Below are 24435 nucleotides of genomic sequence, written 5' to 3'. Positions count from 1 at the left end.
CCGGCACCGGCGCCGAGCCCACATTCCCAAAAGGGAGAAAGGGCATAAAGGGTGCCGGCCGAAGAGGCGCAGGATCACCCAACGAAAAGGCCAAGGGCCCCGAAGGACCAGCCGGAGCAGCTCCTGGAGCCATCTGCTGAAAGATGGTATACATCGCATTAAGAAACGCGGTACTATCGGCTCCAGGAGTGGGAAAAGCCGGATACTGGGGTGCCTGGATCGAGGGCGACCCCGACGCCGGCCTCGACGTCTGCGACGCCGGAGAAAACACAAGAGGCTGCACCACCTCAATCACTGACGCTTGACCAGGCGAAGTCGGTGACGCCGGAGAGGGCAACGGCGTCGATGGATGCGGCGTGATCGTGGGGCTGACCTCCCAAGTCCTCCGACGCCGAGCCGAAGGTGACCTCAAACGAGACTCCTTGCTGGAATGACGTCGTGAGTCTCTACGGCGCCGGGAGTCTCGATGACGCCGGTGAGACCTTGGCGAAGAAGACTTCTTATGATGTTTCGCCTTCTTCTTTGACTTTGCCATGAATAACTTGGCCTCACGCTCTTTGAGGGCCTTCAGATTCATGTGTTGACATGAATCGCAAGTCGAGACGTCGTGGTCGGAGCTCAAACACCATAGACAGTCGGAGTGAGGATCTGTAACTGACATCTTGCCCCCACACTCTCGACAGGGCTTGAAACCCGACTTCCTCTGAGACATTATTACCGCAGAGAAGACTACGCAGTAGACAATACACTGTAACCACGAAGGTAACAGTAGCTCCCTCGAAGATAACCGTTTCGAATGCACGGAAAAAAGGGAACTGTCATCGGCACGTCGGCGAGGACCTCTTATTGCCTGTATGACGTCAGACGGCGTCGCGTGGGCTAGAGTGACGTCCTCGTCGACGTGCAGAGACTAGTAAGAAGATTTCCGTCGAATGCTGGCGCCATGGGAGTATTCATCAGGTGAGGAATCCACAGGTAGTTGTATCCATCAGAAATATAGGTGACTTATAAGTTACTTAAGTGCAGTGTAAAATGGCTGTGAAATAACGTGGACGTTATTTCACTCAGGCTGCAGTGGCAGGCCTGTGTAAGAATTGTCAGAGCTCCCTATGGGTGGCAAAAGAAATGCTGCAGCCCATAGGGATCTCCTGGAACCCCAATACCCTGGGTACCTCAGTACCATATACTAGGGAATTATTGTTCCAGTAAGCCAATGTAAATTGGTAAAAATGGTCACTAGCCTGTTAGTGACAATTTGTATGAAATGAGAGAGCATAACCACTGAGGTTCTGATTAGCAGAGCCTCAGTGAGACAGTTAGGCACTACACAGGGAACACATACATATAGGCCACAACCTTATGAGCACTGGGGTCCTGACTAGCAGGGTCCCAGTGACACATAACAGACATACTGAAAACATAGGGTTTTCACTATGAGCACTGGGCCCTGGCTAGCAGGATCCCAGTGAGACAGTGAAAACACCCTGACATACACTCACAAACAGGCCAAAAGTGGGGGTAACAAGGCTAGAAAGAGGTTACTTTCTCACACTCAGACACACCCCAAACACAGGGTACTCAGCCTCACTTGCATACATCTGCATTTTGAATGGGTCTTCCTGGGCTGGGAGGGTGGAGGGCCTGCTCTCACACAAAGGACTGCCACACCCCCTACTGGGACCCTGGCAGACAGGATTGAACTGAAAGGGAACCTGGTGCACTTCTTAGCCACTCTTTGAAGTCTCACCCACTTCAAAGGCACATTTGGGTATAAAACAGGGCCTCTACCCTTCCTCATGAGACACTTGCTGGAGAAGGGACCTGAACCAGAAACTACATCCTGCCAAGAAGAACTGCCTGGCTGCTCAAAGGAGTCACCTGTCTGCCTTCTACAAAGTACTGCTGCCTTGCTGTTGGCCTGCTGCCTTGTCTGGCTGTGAAAGTGCTCTCTCCAAGGGCTTGGATAGAGCTTGCCTCCTGTTCCCTGAAGTCTCAGGACCAAAAAGACTTCTCTTTTTCACTTGGACGCTCCGTGCGCGGGAATTTTCGCCGCACAGCTTGTTCCGTGGCGAGTAAAACGGCGCACACCGACGCTGATCGACGCGACGCCTTCGGGAAGACCGGAACTTCGACGCACGGCCTCGCAAGGACAACGCCGCCTGACCTCCAGAGGAGAAATAGACGAGACGCCTGCCGTGAGAGCAAAACTTCGACGCGCAGCCCCGCAGGACGACGCACAGCCGGAAAACAAGCAGGAAAATCCACGCACAGACCCGGGACATCTGGTAATCCCCGCGATCCACAGAAAGAGACAGTCCGCGCGCCGGAAAACAACGCACAACTTCCCTGCGTGGAAAATAACGACGCAAGTCCGTGTGTGTGCTGGGGAGAAATCGACGCACACACCATTGTTTCACGTATCTCTTCTTCTGTGGCCCTCTGAGGAGATTTTCCACTCCAATGCAGGTACTTTATGCTAGAAAGAGACTTTGTTTGCTTTTTAAAGACTTAAGACACTTTATATCACTTTTCAGTGATATCTCTACAAATTCACATTGCAACTTTACAGGGAGTGCAGAATTATTAGGCAAGTTGTATTTTTGAGGATTAATTTTATTATTGAACAACAACCATGTTCTCAATGAACCCAAAAAACTCATTAATATCAAAGCTGAATATTTTTGGAAGTAGTTTTTAGTTTGTTTTTAGTTTTAGCTATGTTAGGGGGATATCTGTGTGTGCAGGTGACTATTACTGTGCATAATTATTAGGCAACTTAACAAATCAGTGACCAATATAGCCACCTTTCTTTGCAAGGACACTCAAAAGCCTGCCATCCATGGATTCTGTCAGTGTTTTGATCTGTTCACCATCAACATTGCGTGCAGCAGCAACCACAGCCTCCCAGACACTGTTCAGAGAGGTGTACTGTTTTCCCTCCTTGTAAATCTCACATTTGATGATGGACCACAGGTTCTCAATGGGGTTCAGATCAGGTGAACAAGGAGGCCATGTCATTAGATTTCCTTCTTTTATACCCTTTCTTGCCAGCCACGCTGTGGAGTACTTGGACGCGTGTGATGGAGCATTGTCCTGCATGAAAATCATGTTTTTCTTGAAGGATGCAGACTTCTTCCTGTACCACTGCTTGAAGAAGGTGTCTTCCAGGAACTGGCAGTAGGACTGGGAGTTGAGCTTGACTCCATCCTCAACCCGAAAAGGCCCCACAAGCTCATCTTTGATGATACCAGCCCAAACCAGTACTCCACCTCCACCTTGCTGGCGTCTGAGTCGGACTGGAGCTCTCTGCCCTTTACCAATCCAGCCACGGGCCCATCCATCTGGCCCATCAAGACTCACTCTCATTTCATCAGTCCATAAAACCTTAGAAAAATCAGTCTTGAGATATTTCTTGGCCCAGTCTTGACGTTTCAGCTTGTGTGTCTTGTTCAGTGGTGGTCGTCTTTCAGCCTTTCTTACCTTGGCCATGTCTCTGAGTATTGCACACCTTGTGCTTTTGGGCACTCCAGTGATGTTGCAGCTCTGAAATATGGCCAAACTGGTGGCAAGTGGCATCGTGGCAGCTGCACGCTTGACTTTTCTCAGTTCATGGGCAGTTATTTTGCGCCTTGGTTTTTCCACACGCTTCTTGCGACCCTGTTGACTATTTTGAATGAAACGCTTGATTGTTCGATGATCACGCTTCAGAAGCTTTGCAATTTTAAGAGTGCTGCATCCCTCTGCAAGATATCTCACTATTTTTGACTTTTCTGAGCCTGTCAAGTCCTTCTTTTGACCCATTTTGCCAAAGGAAAGGAAGTTGCCTAATAATTATGCACACCTGATATAGGGTGTTGATGTCATTAGACCACACCCCTTCTCATTACAGAGATGCACATCACCTAATATGCTTAATTGGTAGTAGGCTTTCGAGCCTATACAGCTTGGAGTAAGACAACATGCATAAAGAGGATGATGTGGTCAAAATACTAATTTGCCTAATAATTCTGCACTCCCTGTATTCGTTTTGACCTACAATTATCCTGATAAATATTATATATTTTTCTAAACACTGTGTGGTGTATTTTTGTGGTGCTATATGGTGGTATTGTACGATTTATTGCACAAATACTTTACACATTGCCTTCTAAGTTAAGCCTGACTGCTCGTGCCAAGCTACCAGAGGGTGGGCACAGGATAATCTTGGATTGTGTGTGACTTACCCTGACTAGAGTGAGGGTTTTTGCTTGGACAGGGGGTAACCTGACTGCCAACCAAAAAACCCATTTCTAACAATCATGTAGTCGCACACACCACAGGTATAGTATCTTGGAAAATGAGGAAACCATGACGTTGCACGGAGTCAGGGAGGTAAGGCGTTGCTAAAGCCAGTGTGACATGGGTTCCTTACTGCTACCAGGGAGGTGAGGCATCGTTTCCTTACTGCTAGGCAGGGGAGGTGAGGCTACGATTGCCGGGAAGGTGATGCTGCATCAGTGGCGAGGCATCAGTTCCTTACGAAAAGTTGGGTTCAATCAATCCAGCAGGTCAAGTCGTGCGGTGTCGACTTTGCAGTGCTGCAGTCACACCACGGGGCCACAGGTACTGGGGTGGAGTCGGGTGTCACGGATGTCGTGACACGGCACTCAGGACTCACGCTGTGGAGAGGCTTCGGAGGCACTGCAGCGGTCTCGGCCTGCAGCGTCATTTGCAATTGTTGCACTTATTGGGGGTCACAGCTCCGATGCAGGCAGCGGCGCACAGTCGGACAGCAGGGCCAGTTCCGCATTCTCTCTTGAGTCATTGTGCATGTGTCTTCCTGGGCACAAATTGACGAGAGCCCAGGCGCTGTCAGATGAAGTCTTTGATGTTTTCTGAGACTTCTTAACAGGACGCAAGCTCAGTCCAAGCCCTTGAAGAACCTTTGGCAGCAGGATGTAGAAAGCAAGGTTCAGCCCCTTCACTCCCAGGGCAGAGGCAGTAAGCAGCAGGCCAGCACAGCAAAGCAGCAGGCAGAGTGGCAGTCCCTCCTACAGCATCAAGCTCTTCTTCCTGGCAGAATGTCCTAAGTCCAGAAGGATTCTAACTTTGTGGGGTCAGAGGTCCTGTATACCCATTACTGCATTTGAAGTAGGCACACTTCACAGAAAGTCTTTATAGAGCACAATACCCTGCCTTTCCCTGCCCTAGCCCCAAGCACACTCCAGGGGTTTGGAGGCTGCTTTAAAGAAGGACAGACACAGCCCTATTCAGGTGGATGTGTCAGCTCCTACCCTCACTCTAGCTCAGGTAGACCCATCAGGATATGCAGGGCACACCTCAGTTCCCTTTGTGTGACTGTCTAGATTGAATTTCACAAACAGCCCAACGTATATTTCACAGCCAGGCAGAGGCACAGAATGGTTAAGCAAGAAAATGCCCACTTTTTAGAAGTGGCATTTTCAAACTTACAGTTTAAAAACCAACGTTACCAAAATATGTATTTTTAAATTATGAGTTCTGAGACCCCAAACTCAAAGTCTCTAGCTGCTCCCAATGGAAAGTTGCACTTAAAATATATTTCAAGGAAATTCCCATGTTACCCTATGGAAGAGATACTACGGCAATAGAGAAAAACTAATTTAGCAGTATTTCACTATCAGGACATGTAAAACACGCCAGTATATGCCCTACCTTTTGAATACACTGTACCTTGCCCATGTGGCTGCCATGGGCCTACTTTAGGGGTGACTTGCATGTAGCAAAAGGGAAGGAATGGGCCTGGCAAGTGGGTGCACTTGCCAGATCGAAATGGCAGTTTAAACCTGCCCACACAGACACTGCAGTGGCAGGTCTGAGACATGTTTACAGGGCTACTCAAGTGGGTGGCACAATCATTTCTGCAGGACCACTAGTAGCATTTTATTTACAGGCCCTGCGCACACATGGTGCACTATACTAGGGACTTACTAATAAATCAGATATGTTAAACATGGAGAAACAAATCACCAATATATTTTAAACAGAAAGCATATGCACCTTAGCACTGGCTAGCAGTGTTAAAGTGCCCAGAGTCCTAAACCCAACACAAACAGGTGGTAAACAATAGGAGGAAGAGGCAAAAAAAAATTGGGGATAACCCTGCAAAAAGGGCCAGCTCCAACACTAGAATACTGGTCATAAGAACAGATGGCTGAGGAGAGGGAGGCAGACTTTCAGGCCTCTGGACCTACTGCTTCCTCTGCAGGATAGGCTCAGATGAGGTACAAAGCAGGGCGAGGTTGAGACACAAGTGAGGAAAGGAATGCTTGAAGAGCGAAGAAATTTAAGAAAGAAGAAAATGCAGTGAGGGCGCACTAGAGCGGGATGTGCAGAAGAGGGGTGATGTAGCATTGAGATACTGAGCAGGGAAGCAGGGCCTTCGGGGGAAAAAAAAAAGTCACAAAAATGAAAAAAAACAGAACAAAATCATTCCATTTGTGACCTAATTTTAAAGTGTTCACGTTTGCAAATGCCGTGGGCACAGCCCAGTATAAATGAACAGCACTGCTACCCACTGTCAAAAGCCGGCTGAACAGCTGCAATCAATGACTGAAATGGGCTACCCAAAAATGTAGCATGGTGTGGTGGGGCATGACAACATGAGCTCTCGTCAGACAGCTACAGCAATATTTAGGCGAGAACTAAAAAGTGAACTGATGATTAAAACGACAGGGATAAAGACAGACCCTAGGAAGAAAGTGTTGACTGACTGTATGATACTGTAAAATTAACAACAACAACATGGTGAGTAAAAAACACTTGAAGAGAAGATGTGGGAATAATAAATAATGGCACTGCGCCATATATACATTTTGAAAGTAGCTTGATGTGTTTTCTGTAAAATCTATCTCCGGTTCAGATATCTCAGTGCACATTGTAATTTAAAAAGGATATGTTCATGGACACATCACGACAGAGAAAATAAGTGGATGACAAAGACAAACATCATACAATAAATCATTCATGCAGCAGGTGTTTGGTCATCTGCTCTTAATGAAAAATAGTGGCGGCCCGTCCTCTAGGGCGGAGGGGCCACGCCCCCACACCTTTAGCCCCCCATGAAGAGTGTCTGTCAGGCTGAACAAAGGTCAGCCTGACAGCCACTCTTCATGTTCAGGTCAGGCAGCCAGGAGCAGACATGCACGATTTGCGCAGACTCCTGGCTGCCTGAGCTGAACTTTGCTGGGCTGAGGAGATCACAGCTCCTATGGGCGTGACCTCCTCGGTCCAGCAAAGGTGCCTCGAGGCCCTCCCCTGGGTGACGAAGAAAGCGTCACCAATTGACACTCCCTGGGTGCTTCAGTTTAAGCCCTGAAGTGCCCAGGGTGAGTGTCCATCAGTGACACTTTGTCACAGAGTGGGGTGGGGTCAGCAGTCTCATTGACCCCATCCCACTCTGTGACGAGGCTGGGTCAGCCAATGAGGGAAGGCAGCAGTCCCAACCCTCCTGGGACCTGGTGGCCGAAGGTACTTGTGTGTGTGTGTGTGTGTGTGTGTGTGTGTATGTGTATGTGTGTGATGTTTCAAATTGAATGTTTGGTGCGTGCATATTTGAATGGTATGAATGTTGTTAATGGATGTGCGTGAGTGCGTGCATGCGTGAAAGAATGAGTGTGTGTGATGTTTTAAAATTAATGTTTGGTGCGTGCGTACCTGTGTGTGAAAGAATGTGTGTGTGTGTGTGAAAGAATGAGTGTGTGTGTGAAAGAATGAGTGTGTGTGTGAAAGAATGAGTGTGTGTGTGTGTGAAAGAATGAGTGTGTGTGTGAAAGAATGTGTGTGTGTATGTGAAAGAAAGAGTGTGTGTGTGTGAGAAAGAATGAGTGTGTGTGTGAAAGAATGTGTGTGTGTATGTGAAAGAAAGAGTGTGTGTGTGTGAGAAAGAATGAGAGTGTGTGTGTGTGAAAGAATGAGTGTGTGTGTGTGAAAGAATGAGTGTGTGTGTGTATGTGAAAGAGTGTGTGTAAGAGTGTGTAAGTGTGTGTGTAAGTGTGTGTGTAAGAGTGTGTGTAAGAGTGTGTGTAAGAGTGTGTGTAAGAGTGTGTGTAAGAGTGTGTAAGAGTGTGTAAGAGTGTGTAAGAGTGTGTAAGAGTGTGTGAGAGTGTGTGAGAGTGTGTGAGAGTGTGTGTGTGAGTCTGTTAAAGAATGAGTGTGTGTGTGTGTGAAAGAATGTGTGTGTGTGTGTGTGTGAAAGAATGAGTGTGTGTGTGAAAGAATGAGTGTGTGTGAAAGAATGAGTGTGTGTATGTGAAAGAAAGAGTGTGTGTGTGAAAGAATGAGTGTGTGTGAAAGAAGGGGTGTGTGTGTGAAAGAATGAGTGTGTGTGTGTGAAAGAATGAGTGTGTGTGTGTGAAAGAATGAGTGTGTGTGTGTGAAAGAATGAGTGTGTGTGTGTGAAAGAGTGTGTGTGTGTAAGTGTGTGTAAGAGTGTGTGTAAGAGTGTGTAAGTGTGTGTGTAAGAGTGTGTGTGTGTGTAAGTGTGTGAGTGTGTGTGTGAGTCTGTTAAAGAATGAGTGTGTGTATGTGAAAGAATGTGTGTGTGTGTGAAAGAATGTGTGTGTGTGTGTGTGAAAGGAGTGTGTGTGTGTGAAAGAAGGTGTGTGTGTGTGTGAAAGGAGTGTGTGTGAAATGTGTGTGTGTGAAAGAAGGAGTGTGTGTGTGAAAGAATGAGTGTGTGTGTGTGAAAGAATGAGTGTGTGTGAAAGAATGTGTGTGTGTGTGTGAAAGAATGAGTGTGTGTGTGAAAGAATGAGTGTGTGTGTGAAAGAGTGTGTGTGTGTAAGTGTGTGTAAGTGTGTGTAAGTGTGTGTGTAAGAGTGTGTAAGTGTGTGTGTAAGAGTGTGTGTGTGTGTAAGTGTGTGAGTGTGTGTGTGAGTCTGTTAAAGAATGAGTGTGTGTGTGTGAAAGAATGTGTGTGTGTGTGAAAGAATGTGTGTGTGTGTGTGTGTGAAAGGAGTGTGTGTGTGTGAAAGAAGGTGTGTGTGTGTGTGTGTGAAAGGAGTGTGTGTGAAAGGTGTGTGTGTGAAAGAAGGAGTGTGTGTGAAAGAATGAGTGTGTGTGTGTGTGAAAGAATGAGTGTGTGTGAAAGAATGTGTGTGTGTGTGTGTGAAAGAATGAGTGTGTGTGTGAAAGAATGAGAGTGTGTGTGAAAGAATGAGAGTGTGTGTGAGTGTTAAAGAATGAGAGTGTGTGTGTGTGTGTGTGAAAGAATGAGTGTGTGTGTGAAAGAATGAGTGTGTGTGTGAAAGAGTGTGTGTGTGTGTGAGTGTGTGTGTTTAAGAGTGTGTAAGTGTATGTAAGAGTGTGTAAGTGTATGTAAGAGTGTGTGTGTGTGTAAGTGTATGTAAGAGTGTGTGTGTAAGTGTATGTAAGAGTGTGTGTGTAAGTGTATGTAAGAGTGTGTGTGTAAGTGTATAAGAGTGTGTGTGTATGTGTTTAAGAGTGCGTAAGTGTGTTTAAGAGTGCGTGCGTGTGTGTGTGTGTGTGTGTGTGTGTGTGTGTGTGTGTGTGTGTGTGTGTGTGTGTGTGTGTGTGTCGCCCGCCCCCTCCCCCCCTCCTAAAACTGCCTGCCGCCACTAAGGAAAGACATGCACGTTTATCAGGAGCAGACAAAAGGGAGGGACAGCCAAAGCCAAGAAAATGTGAAAAATAAAACAATCAACGATGCAATGGTCTTTGAAAATATAAAAGAATGTTCCTGAAAACACTATGAATTACTTCTTCTCCATCTGTAAATTAAAACTCACACAGACAAGCAGGCAGAGTTGGAGGAACCACGACAATCTTGGGTAACAGAACAGTGGCTACATCTAATAGATGGTGGTGGCAATAAATCCATCCAATAGCGTATTCACCAACAAAAAACCGTAAACCAACTGTGACAGGGTAGACTGCTAATACCGGGGGAAGATGCAACACAAAACACTGCCAGGGGTACAAAAACAACGTAAACAGGCGAGTGACAGTATTTAAACCCATCAAGCGTGAACTTTGTATTAAACTATTATTTGAAGAGATGCTATAAATGTCAATGAGTGACAGTTACAGTGATAACCGCTAGTCCGAAATGATGAAGAGTTTTCATTAGAATAAAATGAAGGCCAATGACGCAAACGTGCTCAAATTAGGCGCGGCACCTCCAGGAAGGAGAGCCAGAAGCTGAAGCACACTGGTTTGAGTAATTGCTGCCACCTCTATGTGCAGTCTGCACGCTGATGCTTCCGGGAAAAGGATGCCGGCACGGAGGCAGGCTGACCTTTGCACCCAATTTCTCATTCACATTCAAGCTGCCAGTAATATCTAGAGATCAATAGGGCAAGCATTAAAACCTCCATCGTATGAAAGAATGTAACGATCTGCGAGCAATAACATTCTCAGATTTGAATTCTGCACTGAAATGGAGTCCTCACACTAAGACCCCCATGATGAGTGGCCTAATCCAGTTGGGGTCGTTAGTTAAGAGATCAGCAGTGTGAAAATAATGCCCCCAGTGCAGGTAAGATGGGGGAGGAAGAGTTATAGAAACAACTCTGGGGCACAGGGAATGAAGCCATACTCTCGAATGATATGTGGACAAACCAAACCAATAAAGAGTTTATTCTACATTAAAATGTGAGGGAGAAATATTTCACTTTCACATCCAATCATTAATTTAAGCCCGATAAGGTAAGGCGATGGCCGACTGACCTGGAGCACCCCTTGTAAGCAATCAAACCAACCAAACAGAGGAAACGCAAATTAAGTGTCTGCTGCACACAGTCTGTTGATGCTATAACTCAAAATGGTAGCTTACTGTATGCTGCCTGAGTAGGGGACATCCCTACTATTGCAAAGCAATAACACCACAATGGGCAACTTGTCTCATGTACTAGTTGGGGGCATACATACGAAAGGAGTTGCAAACCCACAGGTGGAAAGAATGTGTGAACAAGAAGGTATCACTCCAAAGAAGTTTTAAAATAGAATAGTTGTTACTATATAATAGCTCCCATTGTCTTCACTGTATAAGGTCTGATGACCTATCTGGCCTCATTCACTTCTTTTGAAACCAGATCTCTATTAAATGGCCTATCCAGAACTAGAGCTCGGCAGTACGACCTGAACCCTGAACACTTCTGCCAGGGTTTTCTTCTTACTCCTTGCATGGTGCCCATATGGTGAACATCTGAACCTCATATAGCCAAATATGTATTCACTTTATGTTTTGAGGTTGACCCATACTTCGGCTTCCTAAGGTTCAATCTGATTATACATTGAAAAAAAAAATGAGTACCAACTATACCAATGTTTTGCCATTTACACATAACGTCTGCTCATCCAGACTGCAGAACTAGGTCCATTGATGACTTGACAGGCTGAACAATGCTTTTCTGTCCATGACCTCCAGGTTCGTAGAGGAGACGTAAGCTATAGATACAATGTTAACTATCTTCAAGCCAACCTTTGGCACACTCTAAGCATAAGGGTACGTCATCAGCATACTTTTCTTTCTTGTCCGTAAGAGGCGAGATTTATGAGATGGAGGCAGGTGCTCCAAACAGAACCATTCTTTCATACATGGTCCACAAACGGTGATGGTAACTCAGTCTTCTCCAGATATTGTTAAAATGTAAGCTGGAAATAGTCCTCATTTTACTGAATTTGCAAATTAAACCAAATAAAATTGTGTTTTTTTCTGTGTACGACAAACACAGAAAAGGCCTGAGAGGCATCTGATTAGTTACATCATCCCACCAAATATGAGAAATTCCTTAGCACTTCAGATATTTTTTACATTCTTTGTCAACCTGCAGGTAAGTGTCATCCTGCTAAGTAGCCCATGACCTGGTTGTTCATAATTTTCTCTACATGGTCTCCTCATGAGAGGAATAGTGTATTGTGCTCAGTGACTGGATTCCTCATGAAGAGGCCAAGTAGAATTTTGATGACTCTTTTTTCTTTCATGAACCTCTGGAGTCATTAGCAAACATGCAAAATATACTTCAGATGACTGTGGATCCAAAGAAAGTGTGGTGCCCGAGGAAGAAGGTGAAACATATATGGAGAGTTAATGGTTTTTGCCCTCTCTCTTCTCCTTGGCACCTTATGTTATTCTTGTTCTCTTTTTATTTTACTTTTGGGTGTGAATTTTCTTTATGCATCAGTTCTATTTTTATTTCTTCCCTTTCTTGTTTTGTTTTTGTTAGTGGCTGCTAAATCTGGCCTTGCACATCACAGATAACACTGTTGTTTTTAAATGTGGAGAAGGGACTAACACCGATATTGGTGTTGATGTCAGTCTTGAGAGTCCCAACAGCAATAGTTGGCAGCCCTCAGTTTTGGAGAGGATGACGTCTACATCAAAGTAGAGAACCTTGCTGAACATTTTTCATTTTTGCTATTGTGAATGTTTTTTTTTGCTGCTACTTTTATATATTATTAATCAGGCAATATTGCAGGCTTTTTACTTGTTAGTAGTATATTTTGTAATTTGCACAATACTGCTCTTTTACTTCCGGTGCTCTTTTATTTTAATGTTTGCTATGATTTTAATTAATCATGCAAACTAAATTAAACAAACTTTAATTTTACTGTAAAAATCACATAAAATCTTGGTTGCATCTTCCTCGCATGTCTTATGATCCAAACCTATGCCTTAGATACACTTGATTTTATGCATGTGTCAAGCATGTACTGGATTTGCTTTGCATGAATTTGTCTCTAGTGCAATACTGCATGAGCATGTGAGGCTTCATGCAATAGGTTGGAAGTGCATGCCTCATTTAAACTGAGTTGGTAGGGCATTTCTCAGAAGCATACGAGTATAAGAGCGGCAAGTATTTCAGATACACCGTGATGCGCATGTTAACAATGCATCGGATTGAGGGAGCTCGAGGTGGTATCCATACCCTATTGTAATCTCAAGTATTAAAATTGTGACACAGTCTCTCTTAGATAAACTGAGCGTGTGAGTGGTTACACTGACAGCATGCACCTCAAATTCACTAGTCTATCAATTTATGATGCAGATTCACTGGGTTCTAAGCGCCTGTCTCAGATGAACAAGGCTAAATACAGTCTGCCTCCAATGCATACCTCTGTTGCACTGGTGAATGACTGAAGTGCAAAGGCTGGGAGCATGTTAAATGACATATGTATTTATGTATGTATTTATGTGGTTTTCTATAGAGCAAACGTATCCAAAAGGCAGCTCAAAGTTAGCGAATAGTTAAACAGGAAGCTGAGCTGTGGACGGTTAGCACATTGTGATGTAGTGTTCTTTAAAAAGATTTTAGACAAATGTTTCTTGAGCTACTGTTTCAGACGCACTGCTCTGAAAGATAGTGTCTCTGATACACTGTGTTGAAAGGAATAATTTGTAAACAAGAGTCTTGGTTGCACAGTTGCTTATCTGGCATGCTTTGTGCTGGCAATGAGTGCCTCAGTCGATGCCAGGCACTGGAGAGGCATGGGTCTGGAATGTCCCTCTTGGATTAGTCAGTTTACTACAACGCTTCTTAGAAGTGAACAAGAAAGCAAGGATCGATTTTAAATGCTCTGAAATACAATGGGTGTAACGTGCACTGTTCCATGTTTTTTCGAAGAACATGGGCTAAAGCACGGCAGTCTCACACAAAATGGTCTCTTTCTCGCCATCTTGCATGGCTGGCTTTCAAATTCAGATACACTGGGTTACAAGTATAGGTTGTGTGAGAGAGGATTTGTGATACATTTGAACGAGTGTTAACTGGGTGCACTGCCTTGCACGTGGCACTCCGATTCAGAGGCTTTAATGTTTGTTGCATGTGCCCTGGGTTGTGAGTGAATCCCAGAAATGCAACAACTGTTAGATGACACTCCACAAGCACTAGCTTGTAAGCCTGTAACTCCATGCACGGGCTGGAAGTACATGGCTCTGATGTGCTTAACTGTGATTAAGAGGTACTGACTGTTATTAGCTGACCACGTGTAGCCCTGAACGAGGATTTCAATTGAAAACAGCAATGTTGCAAATAGAAGCACTTACTTTTTAAAACTTACCTTTTGGCTTTTGATCTGTTCCACAACAACCATCACAGAGGGGAAGAGCAGATGGAACTAAAATATAGCATAACAAAATATGAGTATGTAATAATTAGTAGTCAAATCAAATCATCTATACAGTCTATAACTTGTCATATAATTTTGTGCTTTGCAGCTCATAAAATATGTAAGGATAGCAGGAAAACTGCTGGTGGGAGGCATTTCACCAGGAGATTTCCCCAGCCACTAGCAGGACACATTTCTAGGTAGGCTACTGGGAAAACGTGGGAATTTGCATGGTAAATCAGATTATCATGTTATTTCCCCAAAAAATTATAACACGACATTGCTAAACCCCCTGGTAAAGGTAAATCCCAGGGAGGAAATTACATGGGATTTTAAAAGGCCACTTGTAATGAGGGACTAAGTGCGAAATACATGACAGGATACTTCACTGTCACAATATCTGTTTACTGTATATTCATCGCCGGAATTTCTTTGAATGACTTAAAATAAAAAACAGATTGCAACATGGTGCATAGAAAATAATTATTTCAAGGTGACCACACCTCCTGGAACTGAAAGCAGACGTAATTTTGGTGCCAGCGTGAAATGTCAAAGGCAACTGTGAGCTGTTAATAAATCAGGGGCGGGGCATGAAAGAAAAGGGATGGTGTAGGGATGTGAAGAAAGGTAATGAAGATAAGATCATAATCAAGGAGAGCCAGTCCAACAAGTGAGAAGAAACAGCTGGACCAGCATGGCTTTGGATGGTGTTGTGGACTGGAGCTGTGAAATTGTACTTCATAAATGAAGAGCAGTACCGGGCTAGTGAAATGGGTAAATAAACTGGAAAATATAAGCTCATATTTACCTAAAAATCCCATTAGACGAATTACCACAACGTATTCGCTTAATTGATGAAAAATACAGCATGACACAACATGAAGGAATAACAAAGTTTGTGTTTTTAATCTTAACCTCCACTGATCGACGCACACACACCGTCCATGGTGCAGGTCATGACGAGTGGCAGACGCCAGGGAGAGGTTTTAAAAATCCTCTGGTGTGTTGCACCAGAGGATTTTCTTTTTATTTAAACATCCCTCGAGAGACACAGAAGAGCTTCCTTGTCTCCATCTGACCCTTCTCCCCCCACCCCTCTGTGATGTGCACAGACGTCACAGTTTGTTTTCCCCACCAGAGCAGGAAGCAGCAGGTAAGGCAGCTTTCTGCTCCAATGGTGAAAACGGGCCCGAAAGGGCCTCCTCAGCCTTCAGGAAGGCCTCGTTTCAGACAAGGCCTTCCTGAAATGGTTTCCTGGCCGTGGATCACAGCCGTGCTGCGATCCACGGCCAGGAAACCTCACTAGACACCAGGGGTTACACTTTGGGGGGGTAGCCCCCCTCTGGAAATGAACCACATTTCACCCCACCACCCTCCCCCCAGGGGCATATTTTGGAAACAAAATAAAAAGTTTGTTAACCCTGAGAGGTGTGCGTTCGTGCCCCCCACACCCTCAGGGGTTAAAGATAAATAAATAAATATATGTATAAAATAAAAAATGAAATTGACAGGGTGGCGGGGGGGAGGTATGGGGGGTTTGCCGCCCGTGAGCAGGGCTGACCCCCTGTGGGGACATTTCTTTTTTTAATAGATGTATGGTTTCCCTGGTGGCCACGATCACCCCTCAGGGAAACCATACAGCTACTAAATATACATATATATATATATATACATATATATATATATATATATATATATATAGAGAGAGAGAGAGAGAGAGCGCTATATATTTATAGATCTATATGTATATATAGATCTATAATCTATATATGGGTGGAAGGAAGTTTGTGGCTCTCAGATTCCAGAACTTTCCATTGTCGAAATGTGCAGCAAACATGTTTTTCAGCCAAATTTTTAGGTATGTAAAGGATTCTGGGTGACAGAACCTGGTGAGAGCCCCACAAGTCACCTCATTCTGGATTCCCCTAGATGTCTAATTTCCATAAATGTATAGGTTTGGTCGGTTTCCCTAGGTGCCGGCTGAACTAGTGGCCAAAACCACTGATAGGCACTTTGCAAAAAAATTCTTCATTTTTTAAATGGAAAAATGTGATGTGTCCATGTTGCGTTTTGGGGGCGTTACCTTTCGTGGGCTCTAGACACGTCCACACAAGTGAGGTACAATTTTTATCAGGAGAATTGGGGGAACACCGAATAGAAGAACAAGTGTTATTGCTGATTGTCTTTCGCTACATTTTTGTCTTCCAAATGTAAGGCAGTGTGTAAGAAAGAAGTCATTTTGAGAAATGCCCTGTAATTCACATGCTAGTATGAGGACCCCGAATTCAGAGATGTGCAAATAATCAGTTTCTAAACTCCTTATTTTGTTCCCATTTCGGAAATACATAGGTTTCCTTGATACCTATTTTTCACTCTATATATTTACCAAATTAATTACTGTATAACCGGTATACAGTGAAAACCCATTGAAAGGTGCAGCTCATTAATTGGATCTGAGTAGCTTGGGTTCTTGATGAACCTACAAGATCTATACATCCCTCAAGCCAGGAGGGTCCAGCAAATATAATGGTATATTGCTTTAAAAAAAATCTACCATGGTTGGAAAAAGTTACAGAAGAAAACATAATTAGAAAGGGCTGTTTTTTGTTAACTCAATTTCAATATTATTTTGTTTCAACTGTTACTTCCTTTAGGAAACTCTTGAAGAATCGACACAAATGACCCCTTGCTGAATTCAGAGTTTTTTCTACTTTTCAGAAATGCTTAGCTGCCCGGGATCCACCATTGGGTTGACACCCATTTCTGTCACTAACTGGAAGGAGACTGAAAGCACAAAAATAGTAAAAATGGGGTAGGTCCCAGTAAAATGCTAAAATTGTGTTGAAAAATGTGGTTTTCTGATGCAAGTCTCCCTGTTCCTGAAAGCTGGGAAGATGTTGATTTTAGCACAGCAAACCCTTTGTTGAACCAGTTGTAAGGGAAAAAACACAGATGCTTTCTTCAACAGAACTTCTCCCATAAAAAAGGTGTATTTTGGCTAATTTCTTGGGCTCCTCCAGGGGAACCCACAAACTCTGGGTACCTTTACAATCCCCAGAATATTGGAAAAAAGGATGCATATTAGGTGTGGATAGCTTATGTGCACAAAAGGTTATGGGGCTCTAAGCACAAACTACCCCAAATAGCCAAAAAAGGGCTCAGCACAGGGCAGGGGAGGTGTAGAGGAAAGGGTGGGGGGGAGAACCTGGAGCTAAGGGGTTAAAACCTTAGCATTCTTAATAGATTTCCGCAAAATTGTGGCAAAGCCATACTTCATCCATATGCAGCTTTAAACCTTTGATTACCAGAAGAACAATGAGAAACAGGAGGTATCTTACCCGAAGCGGAGCCATGGGGATGGAACAGTTACCATTTAAGCATACCATAAACTTGACTGCGTCTTGCAGTTTAACTGAAGTGGCTAGAGAGCATAATTCATTAGGCTGCATGAGTAATTTGTTTTACTACTACAACCAACCTCCAAAAGATAGGATGGGATTTATAATGGCAGCTCAGATGGGCAGCATACAGCAGGCACACATGCTCTACAGTGGGCAGTGTCTTTTCATCTGAACTGCACTTGCTATGGGCAGTGCAGGGTCCCCAGCACCCTCAGAATGCGCACTGCCTGCTCTGCAGACAGTACGCATTCTGAGGGTGCTGTTGTGCAACAGAATTGGCCTCGGCTCCCGTAAGGCCATGGCTCTGTTTCTGCCGGACTGAATGGCGGAAATGTCATAATTTGATGTGTCCGCCGGTCAGTCCGGTGGAAACATCGTAATACGACGTGGGGTGAAGTCGCCAGTATGACGGCAGCCTCACAACCGCAGGTTTGGCGGTCCGACGGTCGGACTGCCAAACTATTAATGAGCCCCTCAGTCTAACTATCCATGCATGATTCATCAGCCAACGGCAATGTTTGCAGTCTTTACAGAAGTTGCAAATTCAAAGGTGAGTCACTAGTAAAGACTGCCATCCTGACAAGAGGACGTTTTATATTTTACCTACAGACAACAGCCTGCCTTGTTCGCTATAATATTTTGGCCAGTGAGAGGCTGTATATGTTGCAACTGTACTTTTCTAGGAATTCTCTTCAAGACTCAAGTTCTTTCATCTGGTATAGACCTAGACTCATAAGAGGGTAACTCCTTGCAGGCTGAGGAACAAGGGTCGAAAAAGCATTTCTATGTGCTGTGGCTAAGTTCCCACAGCAACATGGGCAAGAGGACTCGCCAGATACAAACCAGAGATTCTGGTTAGGGTAATCAGAGGGCAAAAGGTGGTAATAGGAAGTCCTAGCAGGGCACAACATCTCAAATAACATTAAGATTTAAAAAAATGTAAGGCCCTAACCAATTGCATAAAAATTTACTTGTATTTGCTACTAGCTCCAAAACGTTTGTAGAAAAGTAATAAACTGAAACTTGAGATATCTTCTTTGGATGTTTAATAATCACTTTACATTTTGACTACCAACGTGTTACAGATAAATCAAAATGAACACCAAAAGGTTTGTCACTCACAAGGTACTCACTTAACAGGTACTAAAAACATTTATATTGAACAAGATTCAGTACTAAGAAAATTATATTTTAAACAGAACTGTTTCCACCTGACCTCAGCACGTTAAAATATTCACAGAAGGGCTTCAGTGAACCCTCAGAGTAGTGGGGATGAGATAATGTCAGAAACAAGGCACATTCTCATTGGTGATATCGCACACTATCAGATGTGTATGTTAACCTTTCAACTTAGAGATAGGGAAGCTCATATCACATAAATCCATATTCTCTTGCATCGTGAATGTCATGCGTGCAAATTAAGTTGACACAGTGGGTGAAAACTGGACAGGGTCCAGATTTTAGGTTTTGTCAGACTGATACTTAAACGATGAATCCTCAGGCACATCACAGATACAGAGATCATGATACAAGTTGTTTATTTATTTATTCCGCCTTTACATCATTTGGCACTTGGAAGAGGCAAACAGTCCCTGAAGCCTAGATGTCACTGGGTCCTTTTGAGATAGTAAGGCTATCAATCACTCATTGTTTGCGTTATTGCTGTGGAAGACAGAAATAACTAAAAGACAAAGCAGCCTGCAGAGTACCCTCTGATCACAAAGGCTAGTTGGGAATCTGGCTGGTTTAACTCTGGTGTTAAGGTGAAGTCCAATAAAGATTAAGGCATACAGATTAATCTTCAGGTGTGCCTTCAAGAATCAGAAAAATTATTTAGGATACATGACTTAACAGTTAGGGATAACCTCCAAGTCTTTACACAGGAAGAAACTGCACTTTAATAACTGTGTTAATGATCTACCAACAGACTACTACTGTGAGTGCATATTAGGAATTACTCATGTCTTAAAGACTTTAAGCAGGTTTATAATATAATGAAATGTGAAGAGACTACATTCTAAAAATAAGTAACATTTACTTCTCCGTGATGAAGGCAGTCCTGCCTCCAAAAAGTGCATTTTAAATCTTTTTTATAAGGTGGCATTGGATTAAATCGATTTATAAGCATCTACTGAGTCATGGAATTATTTTTATAAAGCGTTTTTTGACTTGGCTACCTTTTTGGCACCGTTTGATCAATCTTTATGACATTTTCCCAAAAAAGTGTGCCCAAGGGTCTTGTTGTACAAGGAAAGTTTAGGAGCGACCCATCGAGTGGGTGCCGAGACAAAAAAAAAAAAAGGGGGGGGGGGTGCTTTTCCCATTTTAATTCCCATAGGGATTTTAAACACAACTACAGCCCAAACTGCTAGACGGAATGACACCATATTTGGCAGAAATGTATGTGGTGTAAATCCATTCAGTTGCTATTGAGATGTTGAAGGGAAAAGAATATCCTTGAGATCTTGTGCTAAGATCTGACTGGCTGCCAGAACTTCAACCAGGATGTGTTGGCAGCCATTTTGGGACTCACCAAAAACAAGTGCGGGCTGCCGCCCTTTCAACTTTCACAAGAACCACTCTCTGTAGTGCATACGTTTGACCGGCGCCAGACTTTTGGTAACTTTATGGCTCTGCACAGCACAAGAAACAACAGTGTTTTATGTTCAGTGCTTTGTGTCTCGCCGTTGTTGCTGTATACACCTGTTTGAAATACAGCACTGCTAGCAGGATCGCAGCGTCCTCGGCGCTGTCACTCAGGGGCCTATCTTGCATTTTGCCTACTAACTTTGACATTTTGTATTCTAGCACCACTTCTAAGCATGTTATGGGAAGAAAGAAGCACACTGTGGGGGTTATTCTAACTTTGGAGGAGTGTTAATCCGTCCCAAAAGTGGCGGTAAAGTGACAGATATACCACCAGCCGTATTACGAGTTCCATAGGATATAATGGACTCGTAATACGGCTGGTGGTAAATCCGTCACTTTTCCGTCACTTTTGGGACGGATTAACACCTCCTCCAAAGTTAGAATAACCCCCTGTGTGTTTTGAGGGATGCACCTGCCATGTGTGTGGGAACCACGCGCTCTCCGCACCCTCCCCACCGCGACTGTCAGAATCACCAAGAGGAAAGCCTCTGGGCGTTTTGCTGCGTGCACACTAGGCGGGAAAGATTGCGGACAGGGCTAAACACAGTGCTTCTTCCTGTGGTTTCTACTGGAAAATGTTTTATTGAGATAGTGTAAAAGCACCAGATGCCCAACACAGCTTCATAGAGCTGTAGTGTGTACATTGCAAAGACTCAAAAGACTCTGTGGCTTAGGGTATACGCACGTTCGCCTTTCACAAGAAACACTCCCTGTAGTACGGCTGTTTGACTGGCACCAGATTCTTGGTAACTTTATGGCTCTGCACATCACAAGCAAATAAAAAAAACAATAGCGCTTCATGTTCAGCGCTTTGTGTCTAACCTTTGTTGCTCTATACACCTGGTTGAAATAAAGAGCTGCTGAGAGGATCACAGTGTCTTAGGCGCTGTCCCTCAGTGGCCTGTCTTGCAACTTGTTTACTAACTGTGGTATTTTGTATTCTAGCACCCCTTCTAGTCATTCTACAAGTACAAAGAAACACACTGTGTGGTTCGAGAGATGCACCTGAATGCAGTACGTAAGAGCATTGCTAGAAATGGGGTCTCTAGCTGGCAGTGGTTTGCACCCTGCCCAAGTAGGGACCCTCAATCTAGTCAGGGTAAGGGAGTCACACAGTCAAGATAATCCCTGCTCATCTCCTTGCAAGTTTGGCATGAGCAGTCAGGCATATCTCTGAGGCAATGTGTAAAGTATTTGTATCTATACACACACACATACATACATATACACAAAGTAACAGTGAGAAACACCACAAAAGTACTCCCCACAAGCTTAGAAAAATAGCCAATATTTATCTGAGTAAAATAAGATAAAAATGACAAAGATCCAACATACACAAGCAAAGATACAAATGTTTAAAGATTAATCTCAGTAAAGCACTTAGAAACACAATACTTCCAACTAGGGCTATCACAACATCTTGACCTAGTCTTTCCCACAATGACACCACTCACAAGGGAGTGCTGGCTGGTCACTGAGTCGCATGGACCAAAGATACATTGGGGGTTATTCTAACTTTGGAGGAGTGTTAATCCGTCCCAAAAGTGACGGTAAAGTGACGGATATACCACCAGCCGTATTACGAGTTCCATAGGATATAATGGACTCGTAATACGGCTGGTGGTAAATCTGTCACTTTTCCGTCACTTTTGGGACGGATTAACACCTCCTCCAAAGTTAGAATAACCCCCATTATCTTTTGGAAACCAAGGAAACAAAGGCATTGGATAGAGTCGGGGAGGTGAGGTGCTGCTGGAGCGGCATCATCGGTTACTAACTGCAGGGAACGCGATGTGAGGTTGGTGGTGAGGCGTTGGTTCCTTACGATCCGGCAGGAGTGATGAATCCAACAGATCAAGGCGCGATGAGTCGACTTCACAGTGTCGCAATCACACCACAGGGCCACGGATGTGTGCGGCAGAATCAGAGTCGGGTGTCACTGACATCGGTGACAGCATTAGGGACTCGCGCTGTGGCGGGACATCAGAGGCTCTGCAACGGCATCAGTCACAGAAATTTCACTCACGAGGGACCAGGGCTCCGGAGCAGGGCAGGCAGCAACACAGAGTCGAACAGAGGTACTGGTTCTGATGTTGCTCTGGAGGTGATGTACTTGGTTTCCTCTGGGATCCACCAGAACCCACGCCCAAGGGCCCAGTAACTGGATTTGGCACCACTTGACAAGTCTGGGCTCTCAGGAAGAGAGCCCAGGTGCTGACAGATGAAGTCTTTGATGTCCTTGAGACTTCTAACAGAAAGCAAGCTCAGTCCAAGCACTTGGAGAGCCTCTGGAAGCAGGATGCAGAAAGCAAAGTCCAGTCATTTCCCTCCCAGGACAGAACAGAAGGCCAGCACAGCAAAGCAACAGGCATAGTGGCAGTCTCTCCTACAGCATTTAGCTCTTCTTCCTGTTAGAATGTTCGCAATTCAGAAGGATTCTAACTTTGTGGGGTCAGACGTCTAGTACTAGTAACCAATTTTTGCCTTTGAAGTAGGCAAACTTCAAAGAAAAGTCTTTGTAGTGCACAAGAACCTGCCTTTTCTGCCCTGGCCCTGGACAAACTACAAGGGGTTAGAGACTGCTTTGTGTAAGGACATGCATAGCCTTATTCAGGTGTAAGTGTAAGCTCTTCTCACCACTCTAGGTCAGGAAAACAGATCAGGATATGCACGGTACACCTCAGCTCTCTATGTGCTACTGTCTAGAGTGACTTCATAGACAGCCAAACTGTCATCCTGACCCAGACGTGTACTCCACAGACAGGCAGTGGCATTGAATGTTTAAGCAAGAAAAGGCCCATTTTCCAAAATGGCATTTTCAAACATACATTTTTTGGTGAAGTTGGTTTTTAATTTGTATTTTTAAATTGTGAGTTCGGAGACTCCAAACTTCAGATCTTCATCTGCTCCACATGGGAAATTACACTTAAAGTACAAGTTACTTACCTTCGGTAACAATATATCTGGTAGAGACATATTCTAGTTGCAGATTCCTTATCTTTGAATTTCCCCAGGCGTCAGTGGGAGTCGTTGGCGGCGTGACTGCCATGATGCCGCTGCGGTAGTATATAGGCGCCACCCCAGCATGCTGACGTCAGTTTCTTTTCACGACTTTCCACGCCAGTAGGGCGGAGCCATGAAGAACACGAAGAGTGGTGCGCCAAAACTAGGGCCCTTAAGGGGACGTTCCTGTTCCTAGAAATCAGTTCGCACTGCGGGGAAGATGGGAGGGTCGATAAGGAATCTGCAACTAGACTATGTCTCTACCAGATATATCATTACCGAAGGTAAGTAACTTGTACATCTGATAGAGACTTCTAGTTTCAGATTCCTTACATATAAATAGATACCCGACCAATACCATCCCCGGTGGAGGGCTGTGAACCAAGATGACACCAAGAAGTCCTGCAGGACCGAACGGCCAAAGTAGCTGTCCCTTCGGACCAGACTGTCCAGGAAGTAGTGTTTGGTAAAAGTGTGCAGAGATGCCCACGTCACTATCTGACAAATGTCCAGGACTGGAACGCCCTGTGCTAGCGCTGTGGTAGCAGCAGTAGCTCTGGTGGAATAAGCACTCAAACCTTCAGGAGGTTGCTTCTTAGCCAGAGCGTAGCACATTTTGATGCATAAGAGCACCCATTGTGAAATGGTCCTCTTCTGCACCGCCTTCCCCTTCTTTGCACCCACAAATCCCAGAAAGAGTTGATTGTCCACCCAGAAGGCTTTGGTACGAGCAATGTAGAACGCCAATGCTCTTTTTGGGTCCAAACGGTGGAGTCTCTCCTCTTCATGAGAGGGATGTGGGGGTGCATAAAAAGTAGGCAAGGTGATGGAATGCCCAACATGGAAAGGTGTCACTACTTTAGGTAGGAAAGAAGCCCTTGTGTGAAGTACCACTTGGTCACGATGTATGGACAGGAAAGGTAACTTAGATGACAATGGCTCGAGCTCACTTACTCTGTGGGTAGAGGTAATAGCAACTAAAAAGACAGTCTTGATGGTTAAGAGCCATAAAGGGCAGTTGTGAAGCGGCTCAAACGGGGCACACATAAAGTATGTTAGTACCATATTTAGATCCCATTGGGGCATGATGAATTGGATATGAGGAAAGAGATGTGTGAGGCCTTTAAGAAACCTCCCAACTATAGGAGCTTTAAATAAAGAAGGCTGATCTGGTAACCTCAAGAAAGCCGAGATAGCAGAAAGATATCCCTTAAGAGTGCCCAGGGTGGAATCCTGCAGGGCAAGGGAAAGAATAAAAAGGAGGACTTGAGAAAGAGGAGCAGATAGAGGATCA

At 44.5% G+C, this 24435-nt stretch overlaps 1 protein-coding gene across 1 annotated transcript in view; it reads right to left on the bottom strand.

The window, feature by feature from the left end:
- The window catches only part of TUBGCP4 (tubulin gamma complex component 4), a 339555-nt gene that overhangs the window by 252891 nt on the left and 62229 nt on the right, over positions 1 to 24435 (bottom strand). The window contains exon 5 of the mRNA XM_069222595.1: positions 14041 to 14097. Within this exon, the coding sequence (XP_069078696.1) occupies positions 14041 to 14097 (57 nt within the window). The remainder of the gene's footprint in view (positions 1 to 14040; positions 14098 to 24435) is intronic.

Source organism: Pleurodeles waltl, chromosome 3_1 (genome assembly GCF_031143425.1).
Source record: "Pleurodeles waltl isolate 20211129_DDA chromosome 3_1, aPleWal1.hap1.20221129, whole genome shotgun sequence".
Taxonomy (NCBI): domain Eukaryota; kingdom Metazoa; phylum Chordata; class Amphibia; order Caudata; family Salamandridae; genus Pleurodeles; species Pleurodeles waltl.
The sequence above is the reverse complement of the archived record's forward strand: the minus strand, read 5'-3'. Positions and strand labels throughout refer to the sequence as shown.